This window comes from Bombina bombina, chromosome 6 (assembly GCF_027579735.1).
Source record: "Bombina bombina isolate aBomBom1 chromosome 6, aBomBom1.pri, whole genome shotgun sequence".
NCBI classification, from domain to species: domain Eukaryota; kingdom Metazoa; phylum Chordata; class Amphibia; order Anura; family Bombinatoridae; genus Bombina; species Bombina bombina.
In genome coordinates this window covers 798427419-798447516 of record NC_069504.1, presented here as the reverse complement: position 1 = coordinate 798447516, position 20098 = coordinate 798427419, and the positions used below count along the sequence as shown (strand labels likewise).

General features: G+C 42.2%; 1 protein-coding gene across 1 annotated transcript in view; it reads right to left on the bottom strand.

Annotated features, from left to right (window-relative positions):
* DOCK5 (dedicator of cytokinesis 5) overlaps window positions 1–20098 on the bottom strand; it is a 458078-nt gene that overhangs the window by 81523 nt on the left and 356457 nt on the right. Inside the window, exons 39-40 of the mRNA XM_053718116.1 lie at window positions 12231–12320; window positions 11136–11240 (exon numbers count right to left, since the gene is read on the bottom strand). Of these exons, the coding sequence (XP_053574091.1) occupies window positions 11136–11240; window positions 12231–12320 (195 nt within the window). The remainder of the gene's footprint in view (window positions 1–11135; window positions 11241–12230; window positions 12321–20098) is intronic.

Sequence of the window (20098 nt, the reverse complement as noted above, 5' to 3'; positions counted from 1 at the left end):
AACAACAAACAAGGAAGATGTTTGTCTGAAATCTTTTGTAGCCTCTAAATAGAATTTTAGAGCACGGACTACGTCCAAATTGTGTAACAAACGTTCCTTCTTTGAAACTGGATTCGGACACAAAGAAGGTACAACTATCTCCTGGTTAATATTTTTGTTAGAAACAACTTTAGGAAGAAAACCAGGCTTAGTACGCAAAACCACCTTATCTGCATGGAACACCAGATAGGGCGGAGAACACTGCAGAGCAGATAACTCTGAAACTCTTCTAGCAGAAGAAATTGCAACCAAAAACAAAACTTTCCAAGATAGTAACTTAATATCTATGGAATGTAAAGGTTCAAACGGAACCCCTTGAAGAACTGAAAGAACTAGATTTAGACTCCAGGGAGGAGTCAAAGGTCTGTAAACAGGCTTGATCCTAACCAGAGCCTGAACAAATGCTTGAACATCTGGCACAGCTGCCAGTCTTTTGTGTAGTAAGACAGATAAAGCAGAGATCTGTCCCTTTAGAGAACTTGCAGATAATCCTTTCTCCAAACCTTCTTGTAGAAAGGAGAGAATCTTAGGAATTTTTATCTTATTCCATGGGAATCCTTTGGATTCACACCAACAGATATATTTTTTCCATATTTTATGGTAAATTTTTCTAGTTACCGGTTTTCTGGCCTGAACCAGAGTATCTATCACAGAATCTGAAAACTCACACTTCGATAGAATCAAGCGTTCAATCTCCAAGCCGTCAGCTGGAGGGAGACCAGATTTGGATGTTCGAATGGACCCTGAACAAGAAGGTCCTGTCTCAAAGGTAGCTTCCATGGTGGAGCCGATGACATATTCACCAGGTCTGCATACCAAGTCCTGCGTGGCCACGCAGGAGCTATCAAGATCACCGAGGCCCTCTCCTGATTGATCCTGGCTACCAGCCTGGGAATGAGAGGAAACGGTGGAAATACATAAGCTAGGTTGAAGGTCCAAGGTGCTACTAGTGCATCTACTAGAGTCGCCTTGGGATCCCTGGATCTGGACCCGTAGCAAGGAACCTTGAAGTTCTGACGAGACGCCATCAGATCCATGTCTGGAATGCCCCATAATTGAGTTATTTGGGCAAAGATCTCCGGATGGAGTTCCCACTCCCCCGGATGGAATGTCTGACGACTCAGAAAATCCGCCTCCCAGTTTTCCACTCCTGGGATGTGGATCGCAGACAAGTGGCAGGAGTGATCCTCCGCCCATTGAATTATTTTGGTCACTTCTTTCATCGCCAGGGAACTCCTTGTTCCCCCCTGATGATTGATATATGCAACGGTCGTCATGTTGTCTGATTGGAACCTTATGAATTTGGCCTTTGCTAGTTGAGGCCAAGCTCTGAGAGCATTGAATATCGCTCTCAGTTCCAGAATGTTTATCGGGAGAAGAGACTCTTCCCGAGACCATAGACCCTGAGCTTTCAGGGATTCCCAGACCGCGCCCCAGCCCACTAGACTGGCGTCGGTCGTGACAATGACCCACTCTGGTCTGCGGAAGCTCATTCCCTGGGACAGATGGTCCAGGGTCAGCCACCAACGGAGTGAATCTCTGGTCTTTTGATCTACTTGAATCATTGGAGACAAGTCTGTATAATCCCCATTCCACTGTTTGAGCATGCACAGTTGTATTGGTCTTAGATGAATTTGTGCAAAAGGAACTATGTCCATTGTTGCAACCATCAACCCTACTACTTCCATGCACTGCGCTATGGAAGGACGAGGAACAGAATGAAGCACTTGACAAGAGCTTAGAAGTTTTGATTTTCTGACCTCTGTCAGAAAAATCCTCATTTCTAAGGAATCTATTATTGTTCCCAAGAAGGGAACTCTTGTCGACGGAGACAGAGAACTTTTTTCTATGTTCACCTTCCATCCGTGTGATCTGAGAAAGGCTAGAACGATGTCCGTATGAGCCTTTGCTTTTGACAGGGACGACGCTTGTATTAGAATGTCGTCCAAGTAAGGTACTACTGCAATGCCCCTCGGTCTTAGAACCGCTAGAAGGGACCCTAGCACCTTTGTGAAAATCCTTGGAGCAGTGGCTAACCCGAATGGGAGGGCCACAAACTGGTAATGCTTGTCCAGAAAAGCGAACCTTAGGAACTGATGATGTTCTTTGTGGATAGGAATATGTAGGTACGCATCCTTTAGATCCACGGTAGTCATAAATTGACTTTCCTGGATAGTGGGTAGAATCGTTCGAATGGTTTCCATCTTGAACGATGGTACCCTGAGAAATTTGTTTAGGATCTTCAAATCCAAAATTGGTCTGAAAGTTCCCTCTTTTTTGGGAACTACGAACAGATTGGAATAAAATCCCATTCCTTGTTCCTTTATTGGAACTGGGTGTATCACTCCCATCTTTAACAGGTCTTCTACACAATGTAAGAATGCCTGTCTCTTTATTTGGTTTGAGGATAAGTGAGACATGTGGAACCTTCCCCTTGGGGGTAGTTCCTTGAATTCCAGGAGATAACCTTGAGAAACTATTTCTAGCGCCCAGGGATCCTGAACATCTCTTGCCCAAGCCTGAGCAAAGAGAGAGAGTCTGCCCCCCACTAGATCCGGTCCCGGATCGAGGGCTACTCCTTCATGCTGTTTTGTTAGCAGTGGCAGGCTTCTTGGCCTGCTTACCCTTGTTCCAGCCTTGCATCGGTTTCCAGGCTGGTTTGGGTTGTGAGGCATTACCCTCTTGCTTAGAGGATGCAGAATTAGAGGCCGGTCCGTTCCTGAAATTTCGAAAGGGACGAAAATTAGACTTATTTTTAGCCTTAAAAGACCTATCTTGTGGAAGGGCGTGGCCCCTTCCCCCAGTGATGTCTGAAATAATCTCTTTCAATTCTGGTCCAAATAGAGTTTTACCTTTGAAAGGGATGTTAAGCAATTTTGTCTTGGATGACACATCCGCTGACCAAGACTTTAGCCAAAGCGCTCTGCGCGCCACGATAGCAAACCCTGAATTTTTCGCCGCTAATCTAGCTAATTGCAAAGCGGCATCTAAAATAAAAGAGTTAGCCAATTTAAGTGCGTGAACTCTGTCCATAACCTCCTCATATGGAGTCTCTCTACTGAGCGACTTTTCTAGTTCCTCGAACCAGAACCACGCTGCTGTAGTGACAGGAACAATGCACAAAATTGGTTGTAGAAGGTAACCTTGCTGTACAAAAATCTTTTTAAGCAAACCTTCCAATTTTTTATCCATAGGATCTTTGAAAGCACAACTATCTTCGATAGGAATAGTAGTGCGTTTGTTTAGAGTAGAAACTGCCCCCTCGACCTTAGGGACTGTCTGCCATAAGTCCTTTCTGGGGTCGACCATAGGAAATAATTTCTTAAATATAGGCGGGGGAACAAAAGGTATGCCGGGCTTTTCCCACTCCTTATTTACTATGTCCGCCACCCGCTTGGGTATAGGAAAAGCGTCGGGGTGCACCGGAACCTCTAGGAACTTGTCCATCTTGCATAATTTCTCTGGAATGACCAAGTTGTCACAATCATCCAGAGTAGATAACACCTCCTTAAGCAGTGCGCGGAGGTGTTCTAATTTAAATTTAAATGTCACAACATCAGGTTCAGCTTGATGAGAAATTTTTCCTGAATCTGAGATTTCTCCATCTGACAAAACCTCCCTCATGGCCCCTTCAGATTGGTGTGAGGGTATGACAGAACAATTATCATCAGCGCCCTCTTGCTCTTCAGTGTTTAAAACAGAGCAATCGAGCTTTCTCTGATAAGTAGGCATTTTGGATAAAATATTTGCTATGGAGTTATCCATTACAGCCGTTAATTGTTGCATGGTAATAAGCATTGGCGCACTAGATGTACTAGGGGCCTCCTGCGTGGGCAAAACTGGTGTAGACACAGTAGGAGATGATGTAGTATCATGTTTACTCCCCTCATCTGAGGAATCATCTTGGGCAATTTCATTATCTGTGGCAGTACTGTCCTTACTTTGTTTGGACGCTATGGCACAATTATCACATAAATTTAAATGGGGAGACACATTGGCTTTCATACATATAGAACATAGCTTATCTGAAGGTACAGACATGTTAAACAGGCTTAAACTTGTCAACAAAGCACAAAAACAGAATTTATGTTTACCTGATAAATTACTTTCTCCAACGGTGTGTCCGGTCCACGGCGTCATCCTTACTTGTGGGATATTCTCCTCCCCAACAGGAAATGGCAAAGAGCCCAGCAAAGCTGGTCACATGATCCCTCCTAGGCTCCGCCTACCCCAGTCATTCGACCGACGTTAAGGAGGAATATTTGCATAGGAGAAACCATATGTTACCGTGGTGACTGTAGTTAAAGAAAATAAATTATCAGACCTGATTAAAAAAACCAGGGCGGGCCGTGGACCGGACACACCGTTGGAGAAAGTAATTTATCAGGTAAACATAAATTCTGTTTTCTCCAACATAGGTGTGTCCGGTCCACGGCGTCATCCTTACTTGTGGGAACCAATACCAAAGCTTTAGGACACGGATGAAGGGAGGGAGCAAATCAGGTCACCTAAATGGAAGGCACCACGGCTTGCAAAACCTTTCTCCCAAAAATAGCCTCAGAAGAAGCAAAAGTATCAAATTTGTAAAATTTAGAAAAAGTGTGCAGTGAAGACCAAGTCGCTGCCTTACATATCTGATCAACAGAAGCCTCGTTCTTGAAGGCCCATGTGGAAGCCACAGCCCTAGTGGAGTGAGCTGTGATTCTTTCAGGAGGCTGCCGTCCGGCAGTCTCATAAGCCAATCGGATAATGCTTTTAATCCAGAAGGAGAGAGAGGTAGAAGTTGCTTTTTGACCTCTCCGTTTACCAGAATAAACAACAAACAAAGACAAAGTTTGTCTGAAATCCTTAGTAGCTGCTAAGTAAAATTTGAGAGCACGAACTACATCCAAGTTGTGCAACAAACGTTCCTTCTTTGAAACTGGATTAGGACACAAAGAAGGCACAACTATCTCCTGGTTAATGTTTTTGTTAGAAACAACTTTTGGAAGAAAACCAGGTTTAGTACGCAAAACCACCTTATCTGCATGGAACACCAGATAAGGAGAAGAACACTGCAGAGCAGATAATTCTGAAACTCTTCTAGCAGAAGAAATTGCAACCAAAAACAAAACTTTCCAAGATAATAACTTAATATCAACGGAATGTAAGGGTTCAAACGGAACCCCCTGAAGAACTGAAAGAACTAGGTTGAGACTCCAAGGAGGAGTCAAAATTTTGTAAACAGGCTTGATTCTAACCAGAGCCTGAACAAAGGCTAGAACATCTGGCACAGCTGCCAGCTTTTTGTGAAGTAACACAGACAAGGCAGAAATCTGTCCCATCAAGGAACTTGCAGATAATCCTTTTTCCAATCCTTCTCGAAGGAAGGATAGACTCTTAGGAATCTTAACCTTGTCCCAAGGGAATCCTGCAGATTCACACCAACAGATATACCAAATTATGTGGTAATTTTTCTGGTTACAGGCTTTCAGGCCTGAACAAGAGTATTAATAACAGAATCTGAGAACCCTCGCTTTGATAAGATCAAGCGTTCAATCTCCAAGCAGTCAGCTGGAGTGGGTCGAACGGACCTAGAACAAGAAGGTCTCTCAAAGGTAGCTTCCATGGTGGAGCCGATGACATATTCACCAGATCTGCATACCAAGTCCTGCGTGGCCACGCAGGAGCTATCAAAATCACCGACGCCCTCTCCTGATTGATCCTGGCTACCAGCCTGGGGATGAGAGGAAACGGCGGGAACACATAAGCTAGTTTGAAGGTCCAAGGTGCTACTAGTGCATCCACTAGAGCCGCCTTGGGATCCCTGGATCTGTACCCGTAGTAAGGAACTCTGAAGTTCTGACGAGAGGCCATCAGATCCATGTCTGGAATGCCCCACGGTTGAGTGACTTGGGCAAAGATTTCCGGATGGAGTTCCCACTCCCCCGGATGCAATGTCTGACGACTCAGAAAATCCGCTTCCCAATTTTCCACTCCTGGGATGTGGATAGCAGACAGGTGGCAGGAGTGAGACTCCGCCCATAGAATGATTTTGGTCACTTCTTCCATCGCTAGGGAACTCCTTGTTCCCCCTGATGGTTGATGTATGAACTTGGCCCTCGCTAGCTGAGGCCAAGCTTTGAGAGCATTGAATATCGCTCTCAGTTCCAGAATATTTATCGGTAGAAGAGATTCTACCCGAGACCAAAGACCCTGAGCTTTCAGGGATCCCCAGACCGCGCCCCAGCCCATCAGACTGGCGTCGGTCGTGACAATGACCCACTCTGGTCTGCGGAAGGTCATCCCTTGTGACAGGTTGTCCAGGGACAGCCACCAACGGAATGAGTCTCTGGTCCTCTGATTTACTTGTATCTTCGGAGACAAGTCTGAATAGTCCCCATTCCACTGACTGAGCATGAACAGTTGTAATGGTCTTAGATGAATGCGCACAAAAGGAACTATGTCCATTGCCGCTACCATCAAACCTAAGGAAGAGGAACGGAATGAAGTATCCGACAAGAGTCTAGAAGTTTTGTTTTTCTGGCTTCTGTCAGAAAAATCCTCATTTCTAAGGAGTCTATTATAGTTCCCAAGAAGGGAACCCTCGTTGACGGAGATAGAGAACTCTTTTCCACGTTCACTTTCCATCCGTGAGATCTGAGAAAGGCCAGGACAATGTCCGTGTGAGCCTTTACTTGAGGAAGGGACGACGCTCGAATCAGAATGTCGTCCAAGTAAGGTACTACAGCAATGCCCCTTGGTCTTAGCACCGCCAGAAGGGACCCTAGTACCTATGAGAAAATCCTAGGAGCAGTGGCTAATCCGAAAGAAAATGCCACGAACTGGAAATGCTTGTCCAGGAATGCAAACCTTAGGAACCGATGATGTTCCTTGTGGATAGGAATATGTAGATACGCATCCTTGAAATCCACCTTGGTCATGAATTGACCTTCCTGGATGGAAGGAAGAAGTGTTCGAATGGTTTCCATCTTGAACGATGGAACCTTGAGAAACTTGTTCAAGATCTTGAGATCTAAGATTGGTCTGAACGTTCCCTCTTTTTTGGGAACTATGAACAGATTGGAGTAGAACCCCATCCCTTGTTCTCCTAATGGAACAGGATGAATCACTCCCATTTTTAGCAGGTCTTCTACCCAATGTAAGAATGCCTGTCTTCTTATGTGGTCTGAAGACAACTGAGACCTGTGGAACCTCCCCCTTGGAGGAAGCCCCTTGAACTCCAGAGAATAACCTTGGGAGACTATTTCTAGCGCCCAAGGATCCAGAACATCTCTTGCCCAAGCCTGAGCGAAGAGAGAGAGTCTGCCCCCCACCAGATCCGGTCCCGGATCGGGGGCCCGCATTTCATGCTGTCTTGGTAGCAGTGGCAGGTTTCCTGGCCTGCTTTCCTTTGTTCCAGCCTTGCATAGGTCTCCAGGCTGGATTGGCTTGAGAAGTATTACCTTCCTGCTTAGAGGACGTAGCCCTTGGGGCTGATCCGTTTCTGCGAAAGGGACGAAACTTAGGTTTATTTTTGGTCTTGAAAAGACCTATCCTGAGGAAGGGCGTGGCCCTTGCCCCCAGTGATATCAGAGATAATCTCTTTCAAGTCAGGGCCAAAGAGTGTTTTCCCCTTGAAAGGAATGTCAAGCAATTTGTTCTTGGAAGACGCATCCGCTGCCCAAGATTTTAACCAAAGCGCTCTGCGCCACAATAGCAAACCCAGAATTTTTTCGCTGCTAACCTAGCCAATTGCAAGGTGGCGTCTAGGGTGAAAGAATTAGCCAATTTAAGAGCACGAATTCTGTCCATAATCTCCTCATAAGAAGAAGAATTACGAATAATCGCCTTTCCTAGCTCATCAAACTAGAAACACGCGGCTGCAGTGACAGGGACAATGCATGCAATTGGTTGTAGAAGGGAACCTTGCTGAACAAACATCTTTAGCAGACCTTCTAATTTTTTATCCATAGGATCTTGGAAAGCACAACTATCTTCTATGGGTATAGTGGCGCGCTTGTGTAGAGTAGAAACCGCCCCCTCGACCTTGGGGACTGTCTGCCATCAGTCCTTTCTGGGGTCGACTATAGGAAAACAATTTTATAAATATGGGGGGAGGTACTAAAGGTATACCGGGCCAGTCCCATTCTTTACTAACAATGTACGCCACCCGCTTGGATATAGGAAAAGCTTCGGGGGGCCCCGGGGCCTCTAAGAACTTTTCCATTTTACATAGTGGTTCTGGAATGACCAGATAATCACAATCATCCAAATTGGATAACACCTCCTTAAGCAGAGCGCGGAGATGTTCCAACTTAAATTTAAAAGTAATCACATCAGGTTCAGCTTGTTGAGAAATGTTTCCTGAATCTGAAATTTCTCCCTCAGACAAAACCTCCCTGGCCCCCTCAGACTGGTGTAGGGGCCCTTCAGAAACCATATCATCAGCGTTCTCATGCTCTACAGAATTTTCTAAAACAGAGCAGTCGCGCTTTCGCTGATAAGTGGGCATATTGGCTAAAATGTTTTTGATAGAATTATCCATTACAGCCGTTAAATGTTGCATAGTAAGGAGTATTGGCGCACTAGATGTACTAGGGGCCTCCTGTATGGGCAAGACTGGTGTAGACGAAGGAGGGGATGATGCAGTACCATGCTTACTCCCCTCACTTGAGGAATCATCTTGGGCATCATTTTTACTAAAATTTTTTTATGACATAAAATACATATAGTTAAATGAGAAGGAACCTTGGTTTCCCCACAGTCAGAACACAATCTATCTGGTAGTTCAGACATGTTAAACAGGCATAAACTTGATAACAAAGCACAAAAAACGTTTTAAAATAAAACCGTTACTGTCACTTTAAATTTTAAACTAAACACACTTTATTACTGCAATTGCGAAAAAGTATGAAGGAATTGTTCAAAATTCACCAAAATTTCACCACAGTGTCTTAAAGCTTTAAAAGTATTGCACACCAAATTTGGAAGCTTTAACCCTTAAAATAACGGAACCGGAGCCGTTTTTATATTTAACCCCTTTACAGTCCCTGGAATCTGCTTTGCTGAGACCCAACCAAGCCCAAAGGGGAATACGATACCAAATGATGCCTTCAGAAAGACTTTTCTATGTATCAGAGCTCCACACACATGCAGCTGCATGCCATGCTGTCCTCAAAAACAAGTGCGCCATACCGGCGCGAAAATGAGGCTCTGACTATGATTAGGGAAAGCCCCTAAAGAATAAGGTGTCTAAAACAGTGCCTGCCGATATAATCATATCAAAATACCCAGAATAAATGATTCCTCAAGGCTAAATATGTGTTAATAATGAATCGATTTAGCCCAGAAAAAGTCTACAGTCTTAATAAGCCCTTGTGAAGCCCTTATTTACTATCTTAATAAACATGGCTTACCGGATCCCATAGGGAAAATGACAGCTTCCAGCATTACATCGTCTTGTTAGAATGTGTCATACCTCAAGCAGTAAGAGACTGCACACTGTTCCCCCAACTGAAGTTAATTGCTCTCAACAGTCCTGTGTGGAACAGCCATGGATTTTAGTTACGGTGCTAAAATCATTTTCCTCATACAAACAGAAATCTTCATCTCTTTTCTGTTTCTGAGTAAATAGTACATACCAGCACTATTTTAAAATAACAAACTCTTGATTGAATAATAAAAACTACAGTTAAACACTAAAAAACTCTAAGCCATCTCCGTGGAGATGTTGCCTGTACAACGGCAAAGAGAATGACTGGGGTAGGCGGAGCCTAGGAGGGATCATGTGACCAGCTTTGCTGGGCTCTTTGCCATTTCCTGTTGGGGAGGAGAATATCCCACAAGTAAGGATGACGCCGTGGACCGGACACACCTATGTTGGAGAAAAACGTTTTAAAACAAAACCGTTACTGTCTCTTTAAATTTTAAACAGAAAACACTTTATTACTGAATATGTGAAAAAGTATGAAGGAATTGTACAAAAATTACCAAAATTTCACCACAGTGTCTTAAAGCATTAATAGTATTGCACACCAAATTTCAGAGCTTTAACCCTTAAAATAACGGAACTAGCTATAGTCTTTGCTGAGACCCAACCAAGCCCAGAGGGGAATACGATACCAATTGACGCCTTCTAGAAGCTTTTCCAGCAAATTTTAGATCCTCACACATGCATCTGCATGCCCTGCTCTCAAAAACAACTGCGCAGTAATGGCGCGAAAATGAGGCTCAGTCTATAACTAGAAAGGCCCCCTGACTGGAAAAGGTGTCTAACACAGTGCCTGCCGTTTAATAAACGTTCCCCAAGATTATAAATGCAAATTGTCAGCCTAAATCTGAATAAAATGCCCAAATAAAGCAATCGATTTAGCCCATAAAAATGTCTACCAGTTTTTTAGCCCATAATAAGCCCTTTATTCTGTTTGTTTGACTAAGAAAATGGCTTACCGGTCCCCATGAGGGGGAATGACAGCCTTCCAGCATTACATGGTCTTGTTAGAAATATGGCTAGTCATACCTTAAGCAGAAAAGTCTGCTAACTGTTTCCCCCAACTGAAGTTACTTCATCTCAACAGTCCTATGTGGAAACAGCAATCGATTTTAGTTACTGTCTGCTAAAATCATCTTCCTCTCACAAACAGAAATCTTCATCCTTTTCTGTTTCAGAGTAAATAGTACATACCAGCACTATTTTAAAATAACAAACACTTGATAGAAGAATAAAAACTACATTTAAACACCAAAAAAACTCTTAACCATCTCCGTGGAGATGTTGCCTGTGCAACGGCAAAGAGAATGACTGGGGTGGGCGGAGCCTAGGAGGGACTATATGGCCAGCTTTGCTGGGACTCTTTGCCATTTCCTGTTGGGGAAGAGAATATCCCACAAGTAAGGATGACGCCGTGGACCGGACACACCAATGTTGGAGAAAGAGAGAAGATAAAAAAGGAAGAAAAAAAAAAAAAAGAGACCTAGGATTAAAGAGGATAGAGAAAAAGGTCAAAAAGGACAGAGTGAAGTAAAAAAAGAGACAAATGGAAGGATAAATATAGCAAGTGAAATGCTATTTTATCAAGGAAGATGTTGAGGGAAGATAGTTTTTCGGTTCTTACCCGTAGGAAGGATGGGAATCCTTGTCCATAATATCCCACTGCAAAGTACTCTGGCTGTAGTCTCAAGGATCTCATTATGTTCTGGTAAAAGCCAGCCTGTTTCTTCTAATGAACCAAAAGATCAAATTGTCATCAACAAGAGGAAACAGTAGTAAACATGGGTGACCAGAAAAACAGGAACAAAAAGGTACAGCATGAAGCATAACACACTATGTCAGCAGTAGCAGAAATGAGTTGACCTAGACAAAAGGATAGAACATCACTAGTGGAATGTGACAGAAGCAAAACTGTGTAGAAGATTACATGCGAGGAGAACTGATAAAAACATATGCTGTTCTGTGTTCATGACATAGTGTCACAGTAATAATGACGACAAAAAAAGTGAAAGGGACATGAAAGACTGACACACGGAAAGAGCAATTTAACAACAGGTGGTTATTGTAGGGGTTTTGCAGTCTTGATGGAACTAGATGGGAAATGGGGATATTGAAAGAGGAGACAGGAGAGAGGGAAAAAGGGGGAAGAGTAATAACTAGAAAGAAAGATCCCAGAGAAGAGAGAGAGTGGAGTAGAAGAGTGAAAGAGAGAAAAGTGAAAAGAGAGAAAGAAACAGAGGACAGATGAGATGAATAGAGAATGAAAGAAAGAAGAAGGGATGAGAGAAAGAGAGAGGACAGAGTAAAGATAAAGGGGCAGAGAGAAAGAAAATAAGAGAAAACAGAAGAGATAGATTTAAAAGGGAGAAAGAAATAAAGATAGGGAGTGAGACAAAGAGAGAAAGACATGAAGAATAGGAAGAAGAGACAAAAAAAAACATAAAAAGAGAAAGATACAAGACTGGAACATAGCACAATGTGAAAAGCTTGTAGTTCAATTGTAACCGTAGCATCTGGCACATACAGGATGACACTGCAGGGACCGTAAGAAAGGCACTGCATGAACAACACAACATGGAGACAAGTGTAAAGACAGCACAATCTAATGCAAATATGAGCAACAGGGATAACACAACCTGACAAAAACAGAAGGGACAGAAAAATTTGATATTAATAGAATAAATGACAGGGCAATGGGAAAAAGGATTATATTACTAACCAGTAGAACACTAAGCTCCTCATAGTGGAAAATCTGTTTCTCGTACATATCTATAAGTTCCTTGCTGTGTACGATTGCCTGCTCCCACATCTGGGACAAAAGTAAAGAGGAGAACATGGTCATACAAAGCTATACGTTAAGTGTAAAAGAGTCTAAAGCACCATCTAAGATATGACCAGATTTAAATGCATATGGAACTCAAAATTCAACTTTCATGAATCAGACAAAGCATACAATTTAAAGAAACATCCAGTTGTGAGGAGTTTCTGGGCAGCGGGCCTGCAAGGCGGTCTGCTCTGTAAGAATTTAATAATCAGACAATGATCTGTGGATGACAGAAGCTCTGCAATCTGCTTCTGACAAAGGCAGAGATTGCTAAACTGCATAATATTACACTGGGAATTTCAGCAGCCTTGACTTGGAATACGTTTTACAACTCCTGTTACCTGAGTATTACAGTTGGAATCAGACTGCTTTAAACACTACTCTACACCTAGGAGATAAATTTGTTAAAACTTGGAATTGAAAGCTAAGTCTAAAGACCGGATGGCATCTATTAATCAAAGACTTCTATGCAAAACCTTTTTATGAACATCTACAGTACTTAACATCAAATGGAAGAAAACTTTGGCATTCCTATAACACTCAAGGCACAGGGTGACCTGCTTTAATAACTCACACAAACACACATCAGAAGGAAAAGATTGACTGTTACAAGTCATTTACAGATATGATGGAGGAAGAATATGCTATTACTGCTCCCTTAGAAATGTCTGTGCTGGAGATGGTAAAGAATGGCCAGGATTATTGGCAATCAGGCTGTACTGGGTCCAATGGAGAATCTCCATCTGATGCATGACAGTTGATGAGCCAAGTGAGCTACATATCTCTCCGATTTTGCTGTGGTTACAAACGCCTGGTTGGGCCTGGCATGGTGGCACAGAGCTATGGGGGGACTTTTGTTAACACGTGAGTGGTACGTGATTGTGTAGAGGAAATATGGATTTGAGACTAAGCAACTTGTGTCTGAGATATATCAGAGAGCATTGTGAGGTAAGCTAAAATATTTTATTTTTGTATCTAGGTTTATTGGATCTAGGCTTTAATTTTTTAGGTGAATTCCTTATTGTCTTTATTCAATATTTAAACAACTAATATTATATATAAAAAAGTGCACATTATTCTCAGGCTAATCTATGCTCTTAATTCATGAGTATATTTATTATGTATTGTGGGCTAGAGTGGTGCGATGTTGCACTAGATAAGGGGTTTATCGTGGCTCTTTGCACACGTCGGAAGTAGCGCACATATTTCCAGTTAAAGGTAAACGCGTTTGCAGGAGAGCAATTGAATTTAACGCGCGGCAGGATAGCTCAACTTCATAGCTCTGGTTAACTGTTACGCAAGACAAAAAAGTTGTAGAAAAAAATATAAAAAACACATTTAACAGTACAGTTACACTCATAATAACACTATCTAATAAAAATATTGCATTACAACATTTTAAGGGCTCAAAGATATGAGGCCCCAGGTTTAAGAAAAAAAACTGCATGCAAAGGGCTTTACCATAGAGATACATACATATACATGTTTTTACTTTCAACTTGTAATACGTGCGCTACCTGATGCATGCAAAAAGCTTACTTCTAGCGAAGTTAATGCGAAAGCAGGAGCGCTAATTTGCACTCCACTCGTAATCTAGCCCTTAGTGTTTAATGTCCCTTTAACAATAGGAGTTTTATTCCTCAGTTTTGCCAACAGACCAGTAGCTACTGCCCTTATAATGAAAGGGAGCAATATGTCTTAATGGGATAAATTTTACGCAAACATGCACTTCCTTTTTTTGTGTATCAAAATATTTTTTACATATTTGTACAGTGCATTTTATATGCTTGACATACTTTTGAGTTTTTTTGTTCCTTTAAGGAATTAACAAAATTCTGGCTGTAGGTTACAAAAAACAATCGGCTAGATTACAAGTTTTGCGTTAGGCTGAAAAAGCAGCGTTAACAGGTCCTAACGCTGCTTTTTCACTACCGCTGGTATTACGAGTCTTGCAGATTTAGGGGTACCGCACACTTTTTTGGCCTTACCGCAAAACGACTTACGTAAACTTCCTAAAGTTTTTTTTCCATGGGACTTCCATAGCGCTGATATTATGAGTCTGTCCTGGGAGGCCAAAACGTGAGCAATACACTCTCTACCTCCAAGATCCCTAACACATTTGAAAGTCAGTAGTTAAGAGTTTTATGGTACAAAGCTGTAACATAAAACTCATAACTAAAGTGCTAAAAAGTACACTAACACCCATAAACTACCTATTAACCCCTAAACCGAGGCCCTCCCGCATTGCAAATACTAAAATAACTTTTTTAACCCCTAATCTGCCGCTCCGGACATCGCCGCAACTATAATAAACATATTAACCCCTAAACCGCTGCACTCCCGCCTCGCCAACACTAGTTAAATATTATTAACCCCTAATCTGCCGTCCCTAACATCGTCGCCACCTACCTACATTTATTAACCCCTAATCTGCCACCCCCAACCCCGAGTGCGGCGGTTTAGGGATTAATATGTTTATTATAGTGGCGGCGACGTTGGGGGCGGCAGATTAGGAGTTAATAAGTGTAGGTAGGTTGCGGAGACATTGGGGGCGGCAGATTAGGGGTTAATAAAAATAATATAGGTGTCGGCGATGTTGGGGGCAGCAGATTAGGGGTTAATACATATAATGTAGGTGGCAGCGGTGTCCGGAGTCGGCACTTTAGGGGTTAATAAGTATAATGTAGGTGTCGGCGATGTGTTCGGTGTAAACATAAATTTTATTTCTCCATAGGAATCAATAGGGCTGCGTTACTGAGATTTACGCTGCTTTTTTGCAGGTGTTAGACTTTTTCTCACCCGGCTCTCCCCGTTGATTCCTATGGGGAAATCGTGCACAAGTACATACGACCAGCTCACCGCTGACTTAAGCAGCGCTGGTATTGGAGTGCTATAAGGATCAAAATTTTGCTCTACGCTCACTTCTTGTCTTTTAACGCCGGGTTTGTAAAAACCTGTAATACCAGCGCTGTAGGGAAGTGAGCGGTGAGAGAAAACTGCTCGTTAGCACCGCATAACCTCTAACGCAAAACTCGTAATCTAGCCGAATTTGTCTTAGACAAATTTAAAGGCCAGAATACTCTTGTTTTGTTTTATATTATGAATACCAAAGTAGTGATTGGGGGGAAAAAAAAAAAAAATATAGGACAGTCTGAATATAATCCTTGACTCTAAGAAAATATATCAATACTTTTCCTGGAAAAAACATCCATAAAGACTGGCAAATCAAAAACATATACCTCTGAGATCTGATGCATGCATGTCCAAAACAGCACAGATTGATTTCAGTTTTATTGAGAATGTGAATTGCTTCTCCGAGCAGGCCTGGTGTGCAATACTTAACTGGTGGATGATACGAGCCACCACTGTCGGTTACAATATCAACACAATACTGAAAAAAAAACCTTTCAGAATCATACACAAAGCTCTACGTTCTAGGGTGTTGATGGAATGCTAATACTACTAATGAGACTATGGGGCCGAATTATCAAGGGCCAAATGGCCTGAATACCCCTGTTTTCTTCAGGCTCGCCGGAAACCGGAGTTAAGAAGCAGCGGTCTTAAGACCGCTGCTCCTTAACTCGTCCGCCACCTCTGAGCTGGCGGACAGCAATCAGCCCAATAGATTAAGATTGGGTTGATTGACACCCCTGCTAGGGGAATCTGCAGGGGGCAGCATTGCACAAGCAGTTCATCAGAACTGCTTGTGCAATGTTAAATGCCGAAAGCATATGCTGTCGGCATTTAGCGATGTTGGGCGGACATGATTTGCTACAGCGAATCATGTCCACCCGCCATTTGATAATTCGGACCCTATATCTTGCACTAAATCTAAACAGCACCTCAGTCCTTGAGATTGGGATCTGTTGATATTACAGACTAATCCGGATGCAGAAAATGCCTTTTATACTGGCTTCCACTAATCAGCAAGGCATGACCTGCCTGTTGTGATAGATTCCCTACCACAGACACTAAGAACTTGTTTCTTGTGCAAAAAATGTGAAGAATGCACAAATAAGAAAAATCACATTTTATACTTTTCATTAGGAATCATCTTCAAGACAACCTCTCTTAAGCCCAAAAATGACCAAGCAGTCTCTTGATGAACAAACATATGGCCAAAAGATCATTGGTTACCTGTACATACCTAATATTTTGAGATATCTTCTAGAATACCCAGAAAAAGGATTATGTTTCATAGCTCTAGAAAGCTTTTTGCTATACTGACCTGCCAATCAAAGCACTAAAGATACTGAATCGTAGAGGAGGTATTGTGAACTCCTGCAGGTACAGCCTTTACTAGTTATCTTAAGACGTTCTCCAAACCCTGATCCTTGCCAAAGGAAGTGTTGGAACATGAATGAAAAGCCATTTAATGACCGTCAAGAAGAGTAAAAAACGGATGGAAAGGTTTCACTTCAAAGGAGGAACCTGAAATGATCCGGCTGAAGGTGAACATAATGGTAAGAAGCCTTTATGTCTTCCACAGTCATTAATGAAGCTGATTCTAGGACAAGAATAAAGGAATCAAGCCCTCCTTTAAGTGAAGAACCTTCACAAACTAGGCTGTTTTAAATCTAGAAATTAACAATTTACCTTTTTTCTACTGATCAATATAAAAATGGAATTATAAAAGTATTTTTAGTTTAAAATTACATAGGAAATGTGTTAATTTATAAGTGCATTTCAACATGCATAATTACATAACGAGAAGTGTGAACGTGTGAAGTGTTTTCTGCTCAGTGGTGCTGACACACACACATACACACAGACACACACACAGACAGACACAAACACACACACAGAGATACACACACAGTCTGCGGGACTTTAACCATGAGATTAACCCAAATTGAGGAGGGGGGACACAAAGCATTAGCGTGTTAAAGTCTAATGGATTAGAGCATACATGAAAAAAATAATCTGGATACTAAAGAAGTATGACATTTCCAGGCATAAAACAAATTCTTCCATAAATTCAAAATATGAGGATGCAGAATAATAATACACTAAAAACCAATTGAAAGAGTATAAATTTAAAGAAACTGGACACTCATGTTTACCCAGTAGTCTGAAAGCTACAAAAGCTAAATTCTCTGAGAAAGGGCTCCATGTACGAAGCAGCGAAAGCTGCTCCGGAGCCTTTGCGGGGCAGGTTCGCATATGCGAGCCTGCTTCCCGCAATGTAAGAAGCAGCGGTCATTAGACCGCTGCTTCCTACACCCTACGCCACCTCTTAGGTGGCGAAGCAAAATCATTGAGAGCACGCTCGCTCTGGGTGATTGACAGCCCCTTCAGTCGCGTGATTGGTCGCGCGATTGAAGGGGCGAGCATTACGCACTCCGATGAGTGTGTAATGATACATACGGGCAAGCGGATCAATAGATCCGCTGCCCGTGTGTAGCGGAGGCGGGCGGACAGCTTCGTGAGTTAAGAAGCTATCCGCCCGCCTCTTAGTACATGGCGCCCAAAGCCTCAATCTGTTTCCTAGATGAAGAGACTGGAGAAAAACATTTTGGGCTCGGCTTGGGGCTCATCTCTAAAGATCTGCACACGAAAGAGTTTTACAATATATGGGTAGTTCTTCCCCACCAATAATACCTTGATGATTAATCCCCTTGCAATACTGGCACTATTAAGGCTGTTATTGTGCAAGCCACAGCTGTATTGACAACTGCTAAGCCAGAGAGCAATATCCTTCTTGACTTCTTAAATGATAAACCTAAAGTGAGCAATTTAAAAGGACATAAAACCCCCAGCTACTGAGCCTATCTAGATATGCTTTTCAACAAAATATATTGAGAATGAAGCAAATTAGATAATAGAAGTAAATTGGAAAGAAGTTTAAAATTGCATGCTGTTTCTAAATCATGAAAGAAAAACATTGGGTTCCATGTCCCTTTAAGCCCATATTATGAAGCACAAATGTTGCGCACATCAAGGGTTTAAGGGACATAAAAGCCTATTTTTTTCTTTCACACTTCAGATACATCATATATTTTTTAACAACTTACCAATTTACATCTTCTATCAATTATGTTTAATTTTCTTGGTATCCTTTATTGAAGAAGCAGCAATGCACCACTGGCAGTTAGCTGAACACATTGATAAGCCAATTAAAAGGGGCATACAAGTGCAGCCACCAATCAGCAGCTAGCTCCAAGCTCATGAGCCTACCTAGGTATGCTTTTCAACAAAGGCTACCAAGAGAAAAAAGCAAATTAGATATTAAAAGCAAATTGAAGAGTTGTTTACAATTGTATGCTCTATCTGAATCATGAAAGAACATTTTTGGATTTTATGTCCCTTTAATGCAAAATTAGCATAAAACTGCTACAGTACTTAAAAAGTACTGTAAAAACATAATTTATGCTTACCTGATAAATTTATTTCTCTTGTAGTGTATCCAGTCCACGGATCATCCATTACTTGTGGGATATTCTCCTTCCCAACAGGAAGTTGCAAGAGGATCACCCACAGCAGAGCTGCTATATAGCTCCTCCCCTCACTGCCATATCCAGTCATTCGACCGAAACAAGACGAGAAAGGAGAAACCATAGGGTGCAGTGGTGACTGTAGTTTAATTAAAATTTAGACCTGCCTTAAAAGGACAGGGCGGGCCGTGGACTGGATACACTACAAGAGAAATAAATTTATCCGGTAAGCATAAATTGTGTTTTCTCTTGTTAAGTGTATCCAGTCCACGGATCATCCATTACTTGTGGGATACCAATACCAAAGCTAAAGTACACGGATGATGGGAGGGACAAGGCAGGAACTTAAACGGAAGGAACCACTGCCTGTAGAACCTTTCTCCCAAAAACAGCCTCCGAAGAAGCAAAAGTGTCAAATTTATAAAATTTTGAAAAGGTGTGAAGCGAAGACCAAGTCGCAGCCTTGCAAATCTGTTCAACAGAGGCCTAATTTTTAAAGGCCCAGGTGGAAGCCACAGCTCTAGTAGAATGAGCTGTAATCCTTTCAGGGGGCTGCTGTCCAGCAGTTTCATAGGCTAAGCGTATTATGCTCCGAAGCCAAAAGGAGAGAGAGGTTGCCGAAGCTTTTTGACCTCTCCTCTGTCCAGAGTAAACGACAAACAGGGCAGATGTTTGACGAAAATCTTTAGTAGCCTGTAAGTAAAACTTCAAGGCACGGACTACGTCCAGATTATGCAAAAGATGTTCCTTCTTTGAAGAAGGATTAGGACACAATGATGGGACAACAATCTCTTGATTGATATTCCTGGTAGAAACCACCTTAGGTAAAAACCCAGGTTTGGTACGCAGAAATACCTTGTCTGAATGAAAAATCAGATAAGGAGAATCACAATGTAAGGCAGATAACTCCGAGACTCTTCGAGCCGAGGAAATAGCCATCAAAAACAGAACTTTCCAAGATAAAAGTTTAATATCAATGGAATGAAGGGGTTCAAACGGAACTCCCTGAAGAACTTTAAGAACCAAGTTTAAGCTCCACGGGGGAGCAACAGTTTTAAACACAGGCTTAATCCTAACCAAAGCCTGACAAAATGCCTGGACGTCTGAAACTTCTGCCAGACGCTTGTGCAAAAGAATAGACAGAGCAGAGATCTGTCCTTTTAAAGAACTAGCTGATAAGCCTTTGTCCAAACCCTCTTGGAGAAAGGACAATATCCTAGGAATCCTAACCTTACTCCATGAGTAACTCTTGGATTCACACCAATAAAGATATTTACGCCATATCTTATGGTAGATTTTCCTGGTGACAGGCTTCCGAGCCTGTATTAA